Source organism: Cibotium barometz, chromosome 17 (assembly GCF_041138505.1).
Source record: "Cibotium barometz isolate CiBa-2024 chromosome 17, ASM4113850v1, whole genome shotgun sequence".
NCBI lineage: Eukaryota > Viridiplantae > Streptophyta > Polypodiopsida > Cyatheales > Cibotiaceae > Cibotium > Cibotium barometz.
In genome coordinates, this window is record NC_141062.1 from 37,337,764 (window position 1) to 37,360,834 (window position 23,071).

Genomic DNA, 23,071 nt, shown 5'->3' on the forward strand with positions numbered 1-23,071 from the left:
AGTGAATCCGATCAACTCTTCTGAATTAATTCTTTATGAGGGTGACCCAGTGTGGTATAAGGATTAAAAGTGAATCTTATTCTTTAGAGGGTGACCCTAGTTGGTTGAGTGAATCCAACCAGTTGTGACACGTGTGAGACGTGTGGTGTACTCTATGAATACGTGTGACGCGTATGAGACATTGTGAGTAAATCCAATGTGACACGTGTGAGACGTGTGGTGTACTCTATGAATACGTGTGACGCGTATGAGACATTGTGAGTGAATCCAATGTGGGTGTTTGATTGTGAGTAAATCTGATCAACTCTAAGACACGTGCGATGCGTGTAAAGGTTGTGAAGGTCATTTGGGCCATAGCCACACTTTATAAGCATGCCATTAGCTAAGTGTAGGGGATTAAAGACTTTCAAACTCAATGTATAGGCAATGTAGGATCCACTTTAGTTGTAAAACCTAATAAAGGAGTTGTTACATCATTCAATAGGTAAAAGCATGTACATGATCTTTAGCCTTAGTGCCTTTTATACATATTGCGGAACACCTAAAAAAGAAATGAAAAAGTTTCGAGATCTCCCTTGCCCATCCTTGTGGATGGGAAACCTCCATCTCCTACCCGTCCTGAAGCATCATTAATAGCCTCGAAAATTTAGCTCCATAGATGTAAACTCCCCAAGAGCCTTTTCCCACCACGACCAGACAAACTTGGCCAAAGGCATTGAACGGAACTTGGCCATAGAGTTTCTAACTATGTTAGAAACGGAAGAGTTAGATGTTTTGGCACAATGAGGGCTTGTTTCCATGACATTCTAAATTGTTTCCAGGGGTTCCATTGTTCGTCTACTCATATATGTGTTTAGTTAGCTTATTTATTCCCAAAGGTCCTTGCTTGTTTCCATGACATTCTAAATTGCCGAAATCGGGGATATTTAAATGCGAGAAGACAAAGTTCTCTGAGCTCGTTCGTGGTTGTGAAGTGAATAGACATGATTTTGAAAGGTTGAACACACAAGTGGTAGAGCGTGGAAATCAACCCTTAGATTTTTCCTTCAAAATCTAGGTCACACCGTGAGAGCTTATTAAATGGTTTGGGCCACAACTTGGCCGTGGGAAGGCCGTCTTAAGGCGGGCGGCCAAAAAAATACCCCTAATGTGCTGATGTGGAAGACATGACAGGGTGGCATGTGATAAAGACATGCTTCGTGGATCAAGACTCACACTTGATCGGCCGAAGCGAGGAAGCGATCTCACGCATGTCTGCCAGGCATGATGGCAGCACGCCCGGGTGATTACACGCACTTCAAAGCCATCATACCCCTCAATCGCGTCTCGGTAAGGATCCTCCTTTTGCTCTCTGCTATGCAACGAAAACACACACGCATCCTCAACAGTTGCCCTTTGCCTCTTCTGTATCGCAGATTGGTACCAAACAATGGCGCTACTATGATTCTGGCCCCAAGTCCGTCCCCCCGCTCGTCTGCTTACCCGGAACAGCTGGAACCGCTGATGTCTTCTACAAGCAAATCCTTTCCTTGTCATCAAAGGTACATACATTGCTTCCCCAGCGCTAATGGATATGTGTGCCTGCAATGCATCTACCCACAGGTTATTGCAAGCAAATTAGCACATACAGTCATGTAAAGGTCCACATGTGCATGTCCCTATGCTACAATATGAGGTATCACTTGAAGAGCAGCAAGTACAATTTGGTTCTACGATGATCTCGTACCACAGCCCATAGAAGAGGAGGTATTTAGGGAAGATTAAAGTGAAGAGTGAGTCGTTCACATGAAAGGTTGAATTGAGGCCATAAGAGAAGTACACCTGCTCAATAGGAAAATCCATGGCCCATGGTTTGTACAGCTCTCTTGTGCAGACCCCTTGTCGAAATGGCAAAAAAGAAGAAGAAACGAATTCCAACTTTTGATGGTACTAACTTTGTGGGGTGGCTCCATGATGATAGAAGACCAGATAGGGTGAGCATTCAGCTGGTTTTTCAACTTTAGGCAAGACCATCCATTTAGTTCTTCATCGTGTGGTTGAAATTAAGCAGGAGGAGTACCTTTCTCGGGGACCATAAGACGATAACACATTATATGGGACAGGTGTGCGGATAAGGTAGATCTTTGTTGTAATGCACATCCGACACTTTTGATGGTGTGCCTTGTTAGGCGGAGGACCAACCTTCTAGATCTTCCTCTTGCCATTCAGTCCAGATCTTCTCAAGTGAGTTTAGTTTCTTTGCGGCTTTTCTTGTTTAAGCTTCAATCAATGCCATTTTTGTGCAGATTTTGGCAAGATTTATAGCATAATTTTTTAGACTTAGAACCAAACCCAGCACCATCACAAAGACCAGTTTGATTACGAGCTCCAGACCCTCTTGTTGTTGCAGTAGCATTGATTGCATCGTCCTAGAAATAGACCTAGATCCAGGCAGCTCTTTGCCTTCGCTACTACTGTTTCCATATAGACAAGAAGGAATGTCACAGCATCAGCTCCAACATTGAGATGCACATGTCATGCTAGGGCTATGAGCTAGGGTTTGGGGGCTATACTATGAGAGTGTAAGGCTGGGCACCCAAATGGATAGCATTAGACGGGCTACCAAAATAATGCAAGTATCAATGCAAATAATGCAACTAGGCCTACTACTTTGAGGTCTATAAACTGAACCCCCCTCACACATCTTGTATAGAGATAAAAGGGCAGCATATCTTGCTGAAAGAGCCTTGGATTTAGCCTTTAGCTCCTGTCTTCAACCATGGTGAGTGAGGATTTACTGTCTCTCGTCATTCATAGTGACGTTTTTTCAACCCAACTCTCTGTGTATGGTGTAAGTAGCTGTTTCATAGTGAGGGGATACCATTGTGTGAAGTAGGGTATGTGGGGCCCCCGCCAGGGGGGTAGGGGGGGGATGATTCCTGTAGTGGGGATCCAAGCAGACAGATTTACATTGCCCACGTAAAACAACATGGATTGAGGACAACTGGTTTCAGGAATTAGGGTAATTACTTCACTATTTCGCCTTCTATTAAATTTGATTTTTTTTCTAAGAAAATATACTTCAATAGACAAGAGAAAGCATTCACGTGAATTTTATGAATCTTGTGCATGTTTCTCTAATTCCTTTCCTAATTTAAGTACAGGGTTATCGTGTGATTGCTGTGGACGCTCCGCCAGTGTGGAGCCATCAAGAATGGGTCAATTCATTTGAAAAGTTTTTGGACACAATTGGTGTACATCATGTAAGTCATTTTGGTCTAAGCCTTCTTCAAAATTTTGCCTTGTCTGACATGGCATTGAATCCATTACCATGAGTCTAAAGACAAAGTTTTAAGGTCTATTTAACTTTGGCTTGAATTGGCTAGTTGATAACACCACTTGCATTTTCTGTGCAAGTATAGGCCGATTGGAGAATGAACTGCTGGTGGATGCCACCTAAAGCAGATTGTTGATCATGGCATGTGGCTGTTGGGCCCAAGTGTAGCTATTTATTGGGTGGCCACCACCGAAAAGCACAGTGTTCATCATGGTATGTGACTATTGGGTCCAATTTTTTGGGCAGCTCTAAGCACTTAGAAGATGTAATCCAAGGAGGGGAAGTTACAACACTTCTACTTTAAAGCATAAGAGCATATGTGGGCTTGAAGCGGTGGAGACAGAAACATAACGAGCTGTGTATGTACTAAAGTTGCATACCATACTTGAGGCAAGACATCAGCCATGGGAGTAGTTTAAGGAGACACACAGGAGCAGGAAGCATTTGGCCAGTAATACTGTCTCACCACATCTTAATCTCATTTTTCAGTTTCTTCCATGATGATGGTGAAGACAGCAGCCAGGCACGGCCTATACCTGTGAGCAGGTGCAACAGAAAAAGGGGCAGGAAAAGCCTAGCCAAGTGTGTGTGGAGCAGGGCAACTTCTATTTTTTACTGGCTAGCTTCAGATCTGGCTGGCTCAATGCTGGACCCTGGTTGTGGAGCTAACTATATTCAGCCCCTAGCATGCATATAAAGACGTGAAAATCGTATATCTCAGGGATCAAGGAAGGGGACCCGATGATGTAGTTGACAAAACCACTCCACCTCCGTGTGGATGGCAAGTGAAGCACCTCATGGTGTAGGTCATGATGTTATTTTCCATTGAATATAAGCAAACCATATGCTAAGCCCATCTCAAGGAAGTGTTTCAGATATGTTGTGTTGGGAGGGAGGGTCAATGGTTCTTTGTGGAAGTCTAGCTCTGCTCGTTGGAATGCCCCACCAGTAGTTTGTCTTTGTGAGAAATGAAATGATATATTAACGTCTTCAGAAGGCCAAAATGACCTATGAGACCAAAAAGGTTACAACAATTGGTGGATCTGATACAATGTCTGTGTAAGAAAAGCTAAAAACAACTAAACAACGAACTGAAACTGAAACAACTATGAGGAAAAGTACGGTACTAGGAGCTCCTAATGGATAACATCTGGGAGGAAAACTCCAGCAACAAAGGTAAGCATCATACACATCACTATACAAAGATGTCTCTCATCGGTCGATGGCGGATATCCTCAATGTCCTCCATGGTGAGTACTCTGACTGGACGTCTCCCATGCCGTGCTAGTATGGTCCTGATCCTCTGTTGTAGTAGAAGCCTTAGGGTTTGCATCAGAAAGCACTCTGCATCCTGCATAATATGCATTCATATGCCTGTGCGTCATTTAGAACATCCCAGAAACCTTAGGGAATTTACTAGGATTTATCTGGAATTTTTTTCATATTTTATGGTATTTATTTAGCATTTAATGTCATTTAGAAATATAAACTTTATTAAATAAATGACCAGCCAACTTGACCAGCCCCTAGTTAGTATAAATAGGCTTGCATAGGGCTTAGACATTCATTCAGTCTTCAGTGTGCTAAGAGCTTTCCTCCTCAGCCCTAGGAGTACCCTTGCCTTCAGTCTAGATTGAACTCTTGCTCCTTGGTAGTTGGTGTCTTCTTGCAGCCCTTCTTGAAGCCCATCTAGTAGCCCTAGGCGCAGCCATCAGACCCCTTCAGTCAGCAGCCAACAGTCCTTTTAACGCAACAGTTCAGCTCTTCAATCCCCTGTAGACCTAGGCGCAGCATACAGTCCATAGGCGCCTGCAGTCAGCACTCTTGCAGGCCTCTCAGATCAGCATCAACCTCTGCGTTTGTGCATACAGCATAACCAGCAGGTACACAGACCAGTACAGCCCTGCGTTTGCAGATATCCAGCCTTGTAAACTTGCGTTTCAGTCATACAACAGGTGTAGATCTGCGTTATAGCCCTATAGACCTGCGTTTGCAGATTCCCAGCAGTTTCAGCCTTGATTCATCAGTCTACATCAGTATCTAGCATTCAGTGCATCATCCAGGCATACACCAGTCATCTGGTAAAGGTATTCTATCATTCATAAGCATTTACAGCATTCTAACATAGCTTAGAACAGTCCACTGCCTTCTTTTCTCAGCCTTAGGTGTGCAGCCCTTCCTCATGCCCTTGGGAAGAGTGCATAGGCTTGAGATCAGTTCATTGAGGTGTTTCTACAGCCGTGTACGGTTCAGCCAGGCTTCAGATCCTCCGAGATATTGCGTTTGGCTTATCTATAGTCCACAGTCATTCTCTCTAAAGTAACAAAACAAATACTATCTCGTTATCGGGATAGGGGGCCCTTCAGTGGGTAATTTGGGACCCAATCTGGTGTACAGTTCTCATATATCTCTCTCTCATCTCTTTAAAGTTTGAAGTATTAAAGTGGATTGCTAAACTCACGAAACTCAGGATACAGAAGACGGTGTGAGCATTTGTGTGACAGGATCTTCCCCAATACAAAGACTTCCACTGCATATCACACATCCATAAACTTCTTGGTAAGTTACCTGCTTCCTTTGATTCTTTCCGGAATAATATTTATTTCAGCGATCCTCTCCCCCCTTTCAAGGAAGTTGAGAGTTATCTTCCACGGCAAGTGCATGCATCGCAAAAAAGGCAAGTTGGAGTCTGCTTTTGTTGCCTTTGACAAGGGCAAAGGCAAAGGCAAAGGCGGAAAAGGGAACTCCAACAACAACAACAACAACAAAAACAAAGGCGAAGGCAAGGGTAAACAGGTTTCTAAGGAATCCAAGGGCAAAAGCAATGAATGTGATTATTGTGGTAGGACAGGTCAAACTGAGGCTCGTTGCTTTGCTCGTCGTGATGATTCTTGAGCAGCAAAAGCCAAGTATAAAGCCCAGGATGCTTCTTAAGCATCTGACAAGGACAACACCAAAGATAAAGGCAAAATTTCAGAGGAGGGATCTGCCAAAGTTGCATACATGGCACTCAGATTCATCCACTTCTTCAAAAGATTCATTCCTCGTGATCACAGATATGACTTCTCTTGAAGAGGTTAGTGTCACACTTGAAGCGGTGGAATGGGTTGGTGATAGTGGTGCTTGTCCACATGACCAATCAGGCCCATATCTTGGAGGACTACCAGACTATCTCTTCTTCAGTTCGTATCGGCGACAACTCTTCGCTTTCTGTCACCGGTGTTGGTAATGTTTCTTTGGGTTCCTTTGCCACCTTACATGATGTTTTGCATGTACTACGAATTTCCAAAAATCTGTTTTCAGTATACAAAGCTTCTCAGAAGGGACTTGGTGTGTACTTTGATGATGAGGTCATCGAAGTAACCGACAGGAAGACTCTCTCGGTTGTTGCCAATGGAGTCCATGATGGGGGTCTCTACAAACAAGATCACCGATTTTTCTTCCCGGATCCCTCACATTGATTCCCATATTCATCAGCTTTTCTCACCTGTGTTGGTTTTGGTTTCTAAGGCAGATATTTCTTTGTGGCATTCTCGCTTCGGTCATGTACCCATTGCTGCCTTACAAAAGCTCCATTCTAAGCAGGATGTCAGCGGACTACCTCAACTCAGGTCTCTCTCACACATCTGCTCATCCTGTATGACGGGCAAGCATCGTCGAGATGCATTTCCAGAGGAGGCCACTCATCGAGCAACCCAAAGACTGGAGCTTATACATGTAGATCTTGTAGGACCTATGGAGGTTGAGTCTCTTGGTGGGGCTTGATATTTTTTTTCTTCTTGTGGATGATTTCACTCGCAAAGTTTGGGTATGTTTTCTGGCTCGCAAGTTAGATGCTTTTGCCAGTTTCAGGACTTGGATCGCGATGGTGGAAAATCAGTTTGGGGGTAGAGTTTCATTCCTCCGGACTGATAATGGTGGCGAGTTTGTACCATTTGATGACTTTCTTACTTCGAAGGGCATTCATCGACAGACTTCAGTTTCTTACACTCCTCAACAGAATGGAGTTGTGGAATGAAAGAACCAGACCGTCAAAGAGATGGCTCGTCTCCCTCCTGCTTTCTGGGGTGAAGCTGTGGCTATCTCAGTTTCTCATTAACCGCTCTCTCACAAAAGTGGTTGAGGAGATGACTCCGGAGGAGGTCTTTACAGGTCACAAGCCTTCTGTATCTCATCTTCGTGTTTTCGGCTGTGTTGCTTATGTGCATGTCCCAGATAAGAAAAGGACCACACTCGCCCTGAAGTCAGAGAGGATGATCTTCATGTTAGAAGTCATCTCGTGTCTAGTTTTATACACCAGGGCCTTTGTTGTGTGTGTTGGAATTAGGGTTGCAGGAATGCACACACAACTTCAAGAAGATGAGGAAGCTTGAGCACAACACTGTAGTGTATTATGAGTGCCAAAAATGAAAGATGACCAACCCTAAAAGATAATGGGCGTATATACAATGCACGGGGGAAAAAACCTCCTAGTGAGGGAAAAAGTGCCCCGGCGGTCCTAAGTGTGTTCACACACATCACTACTATAATATGGTAACAAATCCCCCCTGGAGTGATGCGGTGAACAAGAGCTAGCACTCATGTATAGGGAAGTGTCTAGCTATGTGGACGAATCCACAAAAGGGAGTAAGCCCAAAGCTTTGCGAAAAGCTTCGAACTTCTCACGAGGCAGAGCCTTTGTGAAAAGGTCTGCAAGGTTATCCTGTGTTGGCACATAAGCCAAACTGATCTCTCCTGCAGAGAGTCTCTCCCTGACATAATGGTAGTGCACCTCAATGTGCTTCGTACGAGCATGGAACACTGGGTTCCGCGCAACTGCCAATGCGCTCTGACTGTCAGTGAAGATGGTGGTGGCAGATGGCTGCCCAACACCCAAATCAGCCATAAGGCGTCTGAGCCACACACACTCAACCGTAGCTGTGAAAGCTGCCCTGTACTCAGCTTCACAACTAGAAGTGGCCACAGTAGGCTGCTTCTTGCTCAACCATGATATGCATGAGCTTCCAAGCATGAAGCAAAAACCACTCGTGGACACGCGTGTGTCATAACAACCAGCCCAGTCAGAATCTGAAAAAGCATGTAAATCTGGCGGCAATGATCCCCCCTTGGGATAAAACAACCCAAGATGCCGAGTACCACTCAAATAGCGAAAGATACGCTTCACTGCCTGCCAATGCTGGCTATGCATAAATCTGCTCACCTGTGAGACTGCAAACTGAATGTCTGGCCTCGTAATGCATACATAAATGAGGCAACCAACAGCTGTCTGATAGAGTGTGACATCAAAGTGATCTCCAGCATCATGAAGACTCAACTTCAAACCTGTCTCCATTGGAGTAGCAATAGGCTTGCAGTCTTCAAGGCCAAATCTCCGCAACAATGTTTCAATATACTTTGTCTGACACAAAGCAATACCTCCATCACACTGCTTAAATTGTATCCCCAAATAATGATGCAAATGCCCCAAATCTGACATCTCAAAAGAGGCATTCAAATCAGCCTTAAAATCAGCAATATGACTCTCATTTGGTCCTGTGAGCAGCATGTCATCGACATAGAGAGCAATGATTAGATGTACACCATCCACACGTTTAACATACAAAGTGCTTTCTGTTGGACTATTCTGAAACCCATGTGCAGTCAAATATGCATGTATTTTTTCATACCAAGCTCGTGGAGCTTGCTTTAAACCATATAAAGCCTTTTTTAACCTGCACACTTTGTTTTCCTGCCCTCTTTGAACAAAACCACGAGGCTGCGATACATACACCTCCTCATGCAAATCTCCATTTAAGAACGCAGTCTTTATGTCCAGCTGATGTACATTCCAACCATTATGAGCTGCTAATGCACAGATGCTACGAACAGTGGTCATACGACATGTGGGAGCAAAAGTCTCATCAAAATCAATGCCCTTCTCTTGAGCATAACCTTTTGCAACAAGCCTAGCCTTATGGCGATCCACTGTGCCATCAGGCTTACACTTCAATTTGTATACCCACTTAGTGCCAATGGCCTTCTTGCCAGGGGGCAAGTCACATAAAGACCATGTACCATTCTTCATAATAGCATCGTATTCTGCTTGCATAGCAGCCATCCAATTTTCTGAACTTTGTGCCTCATCAAATGAAACAGGCTCACTTTCATCGCACATACTAGAAACAGCCAATGCATAACAATCTGACGCATAAGAGGCACCATGAGAGCCAGAACGAGTGCGACTAGACAAAGGGGCATCCAACTTGCTGTCACGCAAAGTCTGCACCAGCCATCTAGGCATATTCCTAGAGCTCTCAATCTCTTGTCTCTCATCCTCAAGTGCATCATGCACATCTGCATCAGATATAGGCTGATCTGTGCCATCATTTAAAACCTGCATAGGCTGAAAAACTGCCTCATGAGGTATTGCACTTGACTGTGCACCACTGAAAAGAGGCAACAATGTATCATAGACATCACGTGAGCTGATATCTGTCTCCTTAGTACATGAAACCAAGGGCTGAACTGCATCTTCCACAAATACAACATCACGGCTAACCAAAATGCGCTTTGTCTGTGGATGATACAAACGATAGCCTTTGCTCTCAGCACTATATCCAACAAAAATACATTTGACAGCTTTGTCATCCAATTTTCTGCGATGTTGCACAGGCACTAATGCATATGCCAGGCAACCAAAAACACGTAAATGGCCAACAGATGGCTTGCGGCTATGCCAAGCCTCATATGGAGTGACAATCTGTAATGCTTTGGTGGGACACCTGTTTAGTACATAAGTGGCACACATGACAGCCTCAAGCCAAAAACCATGTGGTAGACTTTGACTCTTAACCATACATCTTGCCATTTCCATGAGAGACCTGTTTTTTCTCTCAGCCACACCATTTTGCTGTGGTGTATATGGCACTGTACATTGGTGTTTTATCCCACGCTCAGCCAGAAATGCATTAAATTCTGAAGACATATACTCCCCCCCTCGATCTGAACGGAGGGTGCCCATCTTACTTTCTGACACATTTTCAGCCATAACCAAAAACTGTTTGAAGCACAAAAACACTTCGGACTTTGCCTTCAAAGGATATACCCATGCATGCCTGGTAAAATCATCAATGAAAGTCACGAAGTAAAGGTAGTTTCCAAATGATGGAGTTTGCATGGGACCACAAACATCACTGTGAACAAGCTGCAATCTGCGTTCAGCTCTCACTGATCCATCTTTGGGAAAGGAAGCACGCTGCATTTTACCCAATATGCAGCCCTCACAAACATGCTTGACAGGTGCCTCAAGCTTAGGCAAAGAAGACACCATTTCAGATTTCTGCAGGCGCAGCAAACTTGCAAAATTCAGATGACCAAAACGTGCATGCCACAGTTTTGCATCTGAAATAGCCTTCGTATCCATAATAGCACATGCTGAATCCTCTACACATTTGCCATCCATATTGAGCTTATACAGCCCTCGACATAGTGAACCAGATGCTACAATGATGTCACCACAAGAGAGATCATGAACAGTACATCTGTCATCCACAAATTTTACAACCAAACCTGTTTTGGCAAATGCGGAGACTGACAGCAGATTCTTTTTGATCCCTGGCACATACAATGCATCAAAAAGTGTAAAGGTGTTGCCATTTGCAACATTCAGCACAATCTGTCCAACTCCTTCAACGGGATAAGAGGAGTTATTGGCACAAGTGACAGTATTCCCTGTGGGAGCAGACTCAAGGAAAGTGAATAAACTGCGCTGCGAGGTGATATGCTTAGTGGCACCACTGTCAAAGTACCATACATCTGAATCTACTGCAGACATACATGTGTCATGCAAAGATGGGTCATAACTGCACTGCGCATTGAATGCCCATTCTGTATCTAGCACAACATTAGCAGATTCATTGTTAGAAGGAGAGGCATCTGCAACAGCCATACCAGCCTCTTTCTTCTTAGCCTCTTTCGCAGCCAGCTTAGGACACGCTTTGATGACATGATCATTTCCCTTACAGTACTTGCAAAATGTCTTCTGTTTGTCACCCTTCTTCTCATCTTTGTCTTCCTTCTTTGGTTGCGCAGCATTTGCAGATTTCTGCTTACTAGAAGAAAAGCCAGCTTTACCTTTCCCGCTTCTCTGACTAGCAACGAAAGCTTGATCTGCGACACGCATAATATTCCTGTTTTGCCTTGACTGGTCTTCTTGCAGCAAAACAGAAACTAACTCCTCAAATGATAAGGCATTGGGATTGCCTTTCATCATCAAGCGAAGAGTGGAAGCAAAACCCTGATAAGAATCTGGTAGACCATTCAAAACAGTCTGCACAAGTGAACTGTCTGACAGGATTTCATCTGCAGAAATGAGCTGCTCTTTGAAATCCTTGATCTTTGTCAAAAAGCTATCCATAGAATCACCTTCGTTCATATGCTCACTCTCCAACTGTTTTCGGAGATAAGCAACACGAGCCTCATTTCTTGCCTGATACAATGTGGCAAGTACATCCCAAGCATCCTTAGAAGTCCTGCAGGAGCGAATATGTGGGATAATGGTACGTTTGACAGACAGCGCAATCAAGGCATGAGCCTGCGCATCTCTGCCATCCCAACGAATCTGCTCTGCTGAAAGTGGTGGTTCTCGAACAGCTGCTACAGCACTTGTGCCTGCACCATCATCAACAGTACCTGTTTCTGATGTGTTTGCAGCATTCCCAGCCACAATAGGACGTGCATCAATACCCTGCACAATGTTCCATAACCCCTTTGCTACCAATACATGTCGCATCATATATGCCCACAATGGATAGTTGGTGCCATCCAACTTATCCTCAGCAGCCAACATGCGGAATACATCATTGTTGTCAGCCATGGCCAATGACTGTACTACTAGATGTAAATGCTGTCTGTAAGAGGTAAACCTGTATAAAATCGACCTGTGCTATGTAGCACAGCCCAAAACAGACGAATGGGCACCTGTCCTGCAGATTTTAATCTTGACAGAAAATGTGCACAGTAGGACGATTTTGCCTGCGCAGTACTTGGAATGCAAAAACGGAGGGCGAAATGACTTCAGATCAAAATTCTGAAACGAACAAGCCCTACGGGCTTTCCCACGGCATATACTAACCTGCAGACGCTCGTGAAACCTCGTCGCAATCGGAGGAGATGAAGCGGCAGGTGCCGGTGATGTTGCCCGGGAGGAGGAAGCCTGCTCTGATACCAATTGTTGGAATTAGGGTTGCAGGAATGCACACACAACTTCAAGAAGATGAGGAAGCTTGAGCACAACACTGTAGTGTATTATGAGTGCCAAAAATGAAAGATGACCAACCCTAAAAGATAATGGGCGTATATACAATGCACGGGGGAAAAAACCTCCTAGTGAGGGAAAAAGTGCCCCGGCGGTCCTAAGTGTGTTCACACACATCACTACTATAATATGGTAACAGTGTGTGTGCCTGCCCTTATGAGGTGTTTTATCATTTTCCCCCACTCTCCGTATTTTTCCCCTATTTTTTCTCATTTTTCTGTGGCTTGGGAGGCAGCCCTGAGGCGGCTAGAGAACCCAGTAGCTGGCCGACTGCTCAAACATCAGTCGTGGAGTGTCTCACTGCTGGCCGACTGGATGTATGCAGTCGTGGGTCTCATGTGCTGCTGGGGTGGCCGACTGTTGCTACTGTCGTGGAGGGCCTTTTCAGCAGGCCGATTGCCCATCTGGGGGCATATAAATAGGCCCCCAGCCCCATACCACTCAGTGTTTCATACCCGGGATCTTCTTGTGTATATAGAGCAGAGTTACATGCCTACATCTCTCTCTCTCTTGTGCTGTATTTTTCTGCATGCGTTTTTGCTCTTGTGTTCCCAGATCTGGTCATCATCTCCGCTGCGTATTCTGACATGGTATCAGAGCCCTAGGCTCTAGATAGTTCTTGGGATTTGTGTGAGCAAGAGGGGGACTGTTGTGTGGGTGATTGGTGGACTGTTTTGGACTGTTCGGGAAGAGGAGAAGCAAGAGGACGGCGGGCTGATTTGCTGGACAGCCACTTGCAGGTATTAGTTCTTCTTTGTTCCCACCCACCGACCCTTTTCAGAGTACATCCCCGCAATGGCAGATCTGTTTGAGATGGCCGAGAGGCATGTGAAGATCCCGACACTCCCCACGTTCCCGGTGGACCGTCAGTTGGACGGGAGCAACTATGGCATATGGAAGGTTATGATGGAATCTGTTCTGGAGTCTTATGACCTCGCTGATTTCGTCGTCGTTGGGGTTCCACGGCCGGAAGTTGAGGAAGGGGAGTTACCGTCGATCCGAAAGGACCGGGAGGCTCAGACACATATGTGGGATCGTGTCAACGCCACGGTTCGTTCGTTTATCTTTCTCAACTGCACACCACAGGTAATCAATCACGTTAAGCATATGACGCTGGCCAGAGGTATATGGCAGCATTTGGCCTCACTTTACAACAGGGTATCGCCCATGAAGAGGATTTCCTTGGAAGTACAGATGCGGGTTATGAATCCTGCAAAGTCGTTGACGGTGCGGGAGCATATTAACAAGCTGCAGGCTCTTCAGCAGGAAGTTCTTCAGGCTGGGAAGGAGATATCGTCAGAGGACATGGCCATAACGTTGCTGTCACATTTGCCCTCTTCGTACTCAGCATTTTACTCGTCTTTGATTACCAGTGGCAGGCTCAGCACCATCACGTGGGAGGAGCTTGTGCCCATGGTCTTGGACCAGAGGAACGATTCACGAACCCTCCTCAGGGTGGAGGTTCGGAGGCCTTAACTGGCCAACGGTCGAAAGGCCGTAACTTGGGCAAAGGGAAGGCTTCATCGGAGAAGTCTTCTGAGAAGAAGTCCGACGCTGACCGCGAGAAACTGAAGGCAGAGAGGACCTGTAATGATTGTGGCGAGAAAGGCCACTATTGGAGGTAGTGTCCCAAGCGGAAGATCGAGAAGGGTGAAGATTTCTCATCAGCAGCAATCATGAAGACTCCGGCTTTTGTGCACCTAGAGGTGGTGGACACCGATGTTTCATTTTCTTCAGGCAGGGAGGAGATTGGAGGACTCTCCGCAATGGATACTCGGGAGTGGATTCTCGATAGTGGTGCTTCCAGGCCCGTTCCGGTTTACAGGATCTCTGCAAGCTTTCTGGTCACATTCTTACTGGGGATACATCCACTATCCTAGTTCACAGTGAGGGCAGGATGGAGATAGTTCCCGATGGCAGAGGGGGGAAGCATTCCTCCCAGGTGTTGTATGTTCCGGCACTTGGTTTTCATCTGTTGTCAGTGCATCAGGTTTGCAAGACTGGCGTACGGGTGGAGTTTGATGAGCATTTTGTTGCTCTCCAGGACAAAGCAACAGGCCAAGTGGTTTGGGAAGGCGGAGTGGAGAATGGAGTTTACAGGCTTTCAGCATTCTCTCTCCCAGGTCCTCAGGTTTGTGATGAGTGGCAGTTTGGTAATGGCCACTTAAGTGTGGATACGCTCTGCAGGTGCGGGCTTTTCAGGACCAGATGGTGGATAGCTTGCCAGTAGATGGCAGCAGTTGGCAGGAACTCTCCAGTACTGATGTTGGTAGTTCTTGTGTTCGTCAGTTAGAGGAAACTGAACGGGTAACTTATGCTCTGATGTCTCGTAGTATTCGGGACAAAGAACCTCCAGTAGATGCGGATGTTCTTTCCACGGGGACCTTTTGGAAAGCCAGGCAGGTGGCAGGTGATTACTTGCAGAAGGAGGTGGTTTCTCCAGGCTTTGTGGTTCCGGATTCAGAGGGGGTGGTTGACAGGTTTCAGAAGGCCTTGCGTGGTCTTCATCAGGTTTCCAGGACTTGTGTGTGCACCGTAACAGGTGTTGATCCTTGTGAGGAGTGTGATGCCTCTTTTACTCAGAAGCTGTATGGTTCATTGATCTGGTTGATGGACACTAGATTCGACGGGAGCTTCCTGATGAAGCAGTTGAGCTCATGGTTGCATTTGACTCAGGATTGCGTTTCTTGTGGTTTCTGCGGCATGCGAAGGATCATGGACTCTTGTACACAGGAGGGGGATTGATGGATGGAGTCCGACTCCACGGTTGGAGTGACTCAGTTTGGGGAGGAGATCCAGACACGAGGAGATCTACGTCAGGCCCAGGAGCAATTTTACGGAGCAGTAAGAGGCAGTCATCTTTTGCCTTGTCGCGGACTGAGGCAGAGTACCAGGCTGCTTGTGATGCTGCTTGTGAGGTGGTGAGAATGCAGAGGTTGCATTGTAGGTTTGGGCTTCCAATGGAGGAACCCATGGTCATCCAGAGGCACTTTGTTCGTGAACAGATCGTTGCTGATGACATCTTGCTAGAGTTCTGTTGGACGGAGGACAGTACGGTGGACCTCTTCACGAAGTCGCTCTCTCAGGACTTGCTCAGGCCGCACCCCAGCTCCTTGTGGTTGGTTTCACAGCCAGGAGCTGAGAGGAGGTGTTAGAAGTCATCTCCTGTCTAGTTTTATACACCAGGGCCTTTGTTGTGGGTGTGCCCACCCTTATGAGGTGTTTTATCATTTTTCCCCACTCTCCGTATTTTTCCCCTATTTTTTTCCATTTTTCTGTGGCTTGGGAGGCAGCCCTGAGGCGGCTAGAGGACCCAGTAGCTGGCCGACTGCTCAGACATCAGTCGTGGAGTGTCTCACTGCTGGCCGACTGGATGTATGCAGTCGTGGGCGTCATGTGCTGGTGGCCGACTGTTGCTACAGTCGTGGAGGGCCTTTTCAGCAGGCCGACTGCCCATCTGGGGGCATATAAATAGGCCCCCAGCCCCATACCACTCAGTGTATCATACCCGGGATCTTCTTGTGTATATAGAGCAAAGTTACACGCCTACATCTCTCTCTCTCTCTCTCTTGTGCTGTATTTTTCTGCATGTGTTTTTGCGCGTGTTCCCAGATCTGGTCATCATCTCCACTGCGTATTCTGACACTTCACAGGCTACAATCTGAGAGATCCAAAGGGTACCGCTTCTGGGATCTGAAGGTTGATGACATCATCATTTCTTGTGATGCTCGTTTTGATGAGAGCTTGTTTGGCATTGATTCCTCTCTGCTGCCTGATGCATCTTCTGACTTTCTGGATGATCCATTCCCGGCAGATGCTAGTGATCTTTTACCTCTTCCATGTCCAGCTCCTCCTCCTCCCCTTGCTGCAACCCTGGTGCCAGCTGCTCCTTTACAGTTACTCGCTCCCGTTGCATCAGCTTCTGCAGCTCCCAGTCCCTCTGCGAGTCCTGCTTTGACTCTGGGATTACCCTCACCAGTGCTTACCTCATCACCACTTCCAGTAGCATTGGATGAGTCCTCTACTGTTGCTGGATCTTCTTCTTCACGCTTTGAGAGGAATGCTGGCCTACCTCGGTGGGTTCAGCAACTCTTTGGAAATTATGGTCTCACTCATGCACAACTCCATAACCAGATCTCTACCACCACCCTTGGACCTCGCTGTTCATCTCGGGCTGCCACATCTCATCGCACAGTGAATTATGCTCTCATGAGTTCTCTCCAGGAGATTGATGAGCCTGAGAGTCCAGAGGAGGCTCTTTCACAGCCGCAATGGTGGCAAGCCATGGAAGCAGTGTAAACGGACGGGGCAACTGAACACGAAAAATCTAATCAATCATGAAATTTGAAAATACACATGCATACCAAATAAAACAAGATGACAAAGCTACACAGTACACCACACTAGGGGCCTGAAGATGGGTTGACCCCCCCCCCCCCCCCCCCCCCCCCTTTATGGTTAGATTACCAAAAAGGAGTCTGCTTCCAATACAACTTTGCGGGTGCCCAGGGTTCACTAGTGGCTGCACCTATTTCTTCCAATACAATATGAAAACAAGAAAAACATCACAATATCTGAATTTGCCGACAATTTCAGCACGAGTGAGCATTCCCGGCATCAAGCACATGCAGGACAACTATGCACAGCTCATAGCACTCCCACATCAGCCCGGGACAACTCAACATCATCATCTCCCTCCTGTTTGGCTCATAAAGCAAGTTGATCAGGCCTCAAAGGCTGTTTTCAGCAGTCGACCTGCCCTCAGTAGCCACAGAAGAAAGCGACCAGCAATTGTGCACAAGCCTGCAAACCTCCGGTCGGAAGGAAAACTGTCTAGAAGCCTACGACCAGCTCTTCCTCCCTGTTTTTAACCTCTGTCCAGCCTCTATTCAAGCTGTAAATCCACCGGCCATCAGTGGAGAACATGCAGAAGGAGTCGGCCAACTTCTCCCATTTATCCGGTGAACTTCAGCCGCGATGGATGGCTGTAGAAACTTGCCAGCACGCTGAAAACTAGCCGACCAGCCCTCATGCACTCCTGAAAAGCATGCGCCCCCCTCCAATCTGGAGTTTTGTCAATAATAGAGGCTTCCCCGCTGAAAATAGCCCACACGTGTGCTTTTTTGGGTCCAGAAAGGGGCGCCTACATGAAGGGAGTCCAAATAATGTCCAGTGCCCGGTCTTTGGCCGCCACGTGTATTAAATAAGTCCTGCTCAATGTGTACTCACTTATAAGTTGTCGGTCACTTATAAGTGAGTGTGAACATGCATCCATAATTATTAACATGTGAACTCATAAAGTTGTAAATTGAGTTTTTGGGAATACTTACCACCTGCAAAACACATGTAGACCCCCTGTTAGTCCCAAACAGGTGTGCACATACACGTCCACAGGGTGCGCAGGCGTCCCCGGTCCCATGGACAACACAGGCGAAAATCTCAGGCATTGTCCAGGCAAACAAGACAAGTCATCCAAAGATAAAATCAAAGTCATGCACACACATGAGTGCAATTATATTGGAAGAAACACCCATCTGCTCAGTTGTATCCGATAAAATGTCCAGGGCTCATGATCCTTCCGGAACCTTCCTAGAACATAAATACACAAGATCTCCAAGATAGCTAGTCCCAGAGACTTTAATCATGTCAGGCTCCATGGCCATACATGTACACCATGTCAGGCCGCACAAGCCACACATGTACTATCATGTTAGGCTACACCAGCCATACATGTATGTCATGTCAGGCTCCACATGCCACACATGAACAGTAGAAAAATAGAAGCTGTAAGGATTTTGGTGAAAAGTAGAGATGGCCTCTATTGAGAGGAATAACACTTGGTCTTCGGTACACCACGACCTTCTCATCGTTGTGTTATTGGTGTGAAATGGATTTTCAAAGTCAAGTTTCATGCAGATGGTACTTTGTACAAGTACAAAGCCTGCCTTGTTGCACGAGGATATACTCAGAAGGTAGGTGAAGACTTTGATGAGACATTTGCTCCTACAGCTAGGTATACCACGATCAGGATTGTTTTGGCTTTGGCTGCACACTTCAGATGCCCGTGTTCCAGATGGATATCAAATCCGCCTTTCTGAATGGAGATTTAGAGGAGGAAGTTTATGTTGAGCAACCTCCTGGTTTTGTGATTTAGGGACAGGACACCCATGTTTATCTTCTGCAGGCTCTTTATGGTCTCAAATAGGCGCCCCATGCTGCCTGGTATCAGAAGATTGATGCCTTCTTGTTATCTCTTGGCTTTGAGAGGGCATATGCTGACAACAATCTCTATGTGCTTCTTTCTGATGGAGATATTTGCTTTATTGTTTTGTATGTTGATGACCTCATTCTTTCTGGCTCAGATACTTGGTTGGTCACACAGGTTCAGTCCAAGCTTTCAGAGACATTTGAGATGACTGATCTTGACCTTCTACATTATTTTCTTGGGCTGGAGGTTTGGCAGAAAGATGACTATATCTTCATTTCTCAGCAGAAGTATGTGAGGAATCTGCTCACACTTTATGGGTTGTCAGATTGTACACCTCTCTCGTCCCATGGATCCCAATGCCAAGTTATCCAAGGAGGATGATACACCCTTGGTGGATTCCACAGAGTATTGGCAGATTGTTGGCTCATTGCTTTATCTTGCCAACACCCGTCCAGACATCTCCTATTCTATGAGTGTCCTCAGCTAGTTCTCATCAACCGCTTGAAGGCTCATTGGCAGGTAGCTTTGAGAGTTCTTCGTTATCTTCGAGGTACTTCAGATTATGGCATCACCTACTCTTGTGGTGCTGATTTGGTTGGCTTCACAGATTTTGATTGGGCAGGTTGTATTGATACTCGGAGGTCTATATCTGGATATTGCTTCATGCTTGGTTCTGGATTGGTTTCTTGGAAGTCTCAAAAGCAGAGGAGTGTTTACGCTTCTTCCACCGAGGCTGAGTATAAATCCTACCTTCTCTCCTCTACTGAGGCACTTTGGATTCATCATATTCTGGACATTTATGCTGTGCTGACACTTCCCCGATTACTATTTTCTCGGATTCTCAGAGTGCTATTGCTCTAGCACAGAATCCTGTGACATGGGGACAATCCAAGCATATTGAAGTGCATTATCATTTTGTACGCGACTGGATCGAGTTGGGCCTTCTTCGATTGGCCTATTGTTCTACCAAGGACAATGTGGCTGATCTCTTCACCAAACCACTTCCGAGAGCTACTATGAAGGTGTTACTTCAGCGTGTTGGTATTGGACCGCCCCTCTGGCGCTGAAGAGGAGGTGTTGGATTATATCATCTCGAGAGGGTCTACATCATATTTTTCATGCTTGTATTGGCCATTTGTGAGGCCCTGCATTGGCATATCTTAGCAGAGATTATTCAGCATTTTTTGGTATTTTTTGGCATTTTATGTAGCATTTAATGCTACAGCCATGCTGTCGGCCTGCTATAGTTGGTCGACTAGCATACTTGAAAGAGTGCATAGAGCGGAAGCAAAGGGGCACTAGAGTGTGCTGAATAGAGAGTGCAAGAGAGAGAGAGAGAGATATGGAGCAACTATGCCCAAGCAAGAGACACAGATAGTCTCATAAGTGAGGGAGCAAAATATGTACAAGAAAAGTGAGAGGCTAGCACCACCTATTTATAGGTGAGGAATGCTGGCTGACTGGAGCATATGAGCTGGTCGACTGGTAAAATACCAAAAGGGCTGGGAAAAATCCCAAAAAAATATGGAAAAAAGGGGTGGCTAGCCCACAATCAAGGGCCATACAAAAGGGACCAAAAGGACACTAGAAATGGGCAGAAACTGGGGATGAATGTGCTAACACCCCCTCTCAGCACCAGATGCTGAACAAACTCCGAGAAGTTGAAGATGAGGAGCCAAGGAAGCCTGAGAAACTGCCTTGGTTAACAAATCTGCAGCATTCTCCGCTGAAGGACAATACTCCAAACACAAATCTCCAGCAAGAACCCGTTCATGAACATAGTGATACTGTATCTCAATGTGTTTCGTACGAGCATGAAACACAGGGTTCTTGGCGATGGCGATGCAACTCTGATTGTCACACCAAAGAAGAGTAGATCCGGTAGGAGGATAGCCGAGCTCCTACAATAATCTCCGCAACCACATCGCCTCACATGCAGCATAACAAACCGCACGGTACCCCGCTTCTGATGAGCATTCACCATCACCAGCCATTACCTCCACAGAGATTTGGGGTGAGTATGCAGCATCCCTGTACACAGCAGCAGGACAGCCGCCCCTGCCAGACCCATCGGAGCCATGCCCAGAGACGTGCTTTCTTTACTGCTGAGATGGTAAGGAAAGCTATTGACAGGATGAGGACTGGGAGAGCATATGATCATGATGGTTTGGTAGCAGAGCACTTTATTCATGCCAGAGATATGCTTGCAGAGCTTATTGCTATGATGTTTAACCGAGCCATGTGTGAGGGTTTTCGTGAGACTTGGAATATGTCCACGATTGTGCCTATCTTCAAGTCAGGGGATCCCATGCTTCCTGGGAATTATTGTACCATCATGATTGGTCACACATTGGCTAGATTATATGCATCTATTCTTGAGCTGGAGTTGAGTAGATGGGCAGAGAGAGAGGGCATACGTGCATCAGGGCAGGCAGGGTTCAGGAGAGGTTTCTCCACTCTTGACCATATCTTGACACTTAGAGCTATTATTGAGGAGGGCAGATTATATGGCAGGAGGATTTATTGTTGCTTTGTGGATTTCCGCAAAGCTTTTGACACAGTACCGAGAGCCAGACTGATGCGCAGACTACAGGAGATGGGAGTGCCCACAGAGCTGATTTGGGGAATCATGGCTTTATACAGGACAGTTGTGGGACAGGTACGTACTACTCAAGGTATGTCTGAGATGGTTCACTCCACTATTGGAGTGAAACAGGGCTGCCCCTTTCTCCCACCTTATTTGGGATGTACGTGGGTGAGGTTTCAGACTATGTAGAGCGGGAGGCTGACAGAGGAGCACAACTAGCAGGGACATGGATTCCGCTGTTATTGTATGCTGATGATATTGTGCTGATCTCAGATTCTCCAGAGGGGATGCAACGTCATTTGGATGCATTGCACACATTTGCACAGGACAGTGGATTGTCTGTTAGCCTTGGTAAAACCAAAGTGATGGTGTTTAACACCACAGCACAGTGGGTTAGGAGGTCAGTACCCACCTTTACATATGGTCAGGAGACAGTGGAGTATACAAATGCATATACTTACCTTGGTGTGGTTTTCAGTGGCCCACTATTTTCCTTGAGGAGAGCAGCGGAGACCAGATTGACCAGAGCTTATGCAGCATTGGGGAGACTAGAGAGGATGTGTTCGTAGGTTCAGTTTCAGGAACCTCGAACAAAGCTCTGGCTCTTTGACACTTTGGTCACTTCAGCCATGCTGTATGGAGTGGAGATATGGGGACCCTCAGTGGATCACCACAGCCGAGTTGGTAGCACTGATGGATGGAGACATATGGAGAGGCCCTTGGTTTCTATGATTTCCCGGATGATTAGGGCCAAGGCCTCCGTACCACATGATATTATCCGTGCAGAGATGGCTGCCCCCCCATTGGTGGTAGAGGCACTCACTCGATCAGTCTCCTTTATACATAGCACTTGGGCTCTCCCTAGAGACAGATATGCTCGCTTAGCCCTGGAGTCTTCACGACAGTTGGCATCACAGGGAGACGGATCATGTTGGTATGCACAGATGACAGCTTGGCTCCAGTTGCATGGCTTTAGTATGGAAAGGCTACCTCCATTTCAGTACTCCCTGGATGCACCCTCCCTCTCTCTCACACGGGCAGAGATTACCAGACTTATCAGGCAGGACTTGATTGCTGGACACTAGGAGGACATGGATACAGCCGACACAGGAGCTTGGTACGAAGATGGCTTTCTATAGAGATCATCTTCTCCAGCTCACGCAGGATGGGTTTGTGATTAGACCCAGCTACATGGATACTCATCTTTCTCATGGGGTACGGTGTGCTATTGGTCAGATGCGCATCCTCACACCAGCTAGAGATTGAGACTGGCAGATTCAGAGGAGTACCAGCTGAGGCCAGGATTTGTCAGCTATGCCAGATGGAGCCAGAGACAGAGTTACATTACATATGTCACTGTCCAGTATATTATGAGATACGAGGCCGTTTTCACTGCCTGTTTAGAGAGGATTTCGGACCACTTTCTAGAGTCATGAGATACCAGGATCAGAGATGCCTCGGATTATACTTGCTGGAGCTTCGTAGACATAGAGAGGGTCTCTTGAGAGGGAGGGGATCAGAGAGGGAGAGACACCTACAGAGGCAGATTACAGACTTCTTTCGACCAAAGATGGAGCAGTCAGGCCAGCAGGCATTGCAGCTAGCCCCAGAGTATAGCCGCACTAGAGGTACACTAATTGATCGGGCTATAGAGCTGGGGCGGTC

At 46.4% G+C, this 23,071-nt stretch overlaps 1 protein-coding gene across 3 annotated transcripts in view; it reads left to right on the forward strand.

The window, feature by feature from the left end:
- Positions 1 to 1,157: 1,157 nt before the first annotated feature.
- Positions 1,158 to 23,071, forward strand: part of LOC147629958 (alpha/beta-Hydrolases superfamily protein) — a 55,632-nt gene continuing 33,718 nt past the window's right edge. The window contains exons 1-3 of one of the 3 annotated variants that reach the window (XM_086811506.1): positions 1,158 to 1,329; positions 1,416 to 1,541; positions 3,144 to 3,242. In XM_086811506.1, coding sequence (XP_086667632.1) covers positions 1,264 to 1,329; positions 1,416 to 1,541; positions 3,144 to 3,242 — 291 coding nt within the window. In that variant the 5' untranslated portion in view covers positions 1,158 to 1,263. The remainder of the gene's footprint in view (positions 1,330 to 1,415; positions 1,542 to 3,143; positions 3,243 to 23,071) is intronic. The other 2 variants (XM_086811504.1, XM_086811505.1) reach the window with 2 other exon arrangements.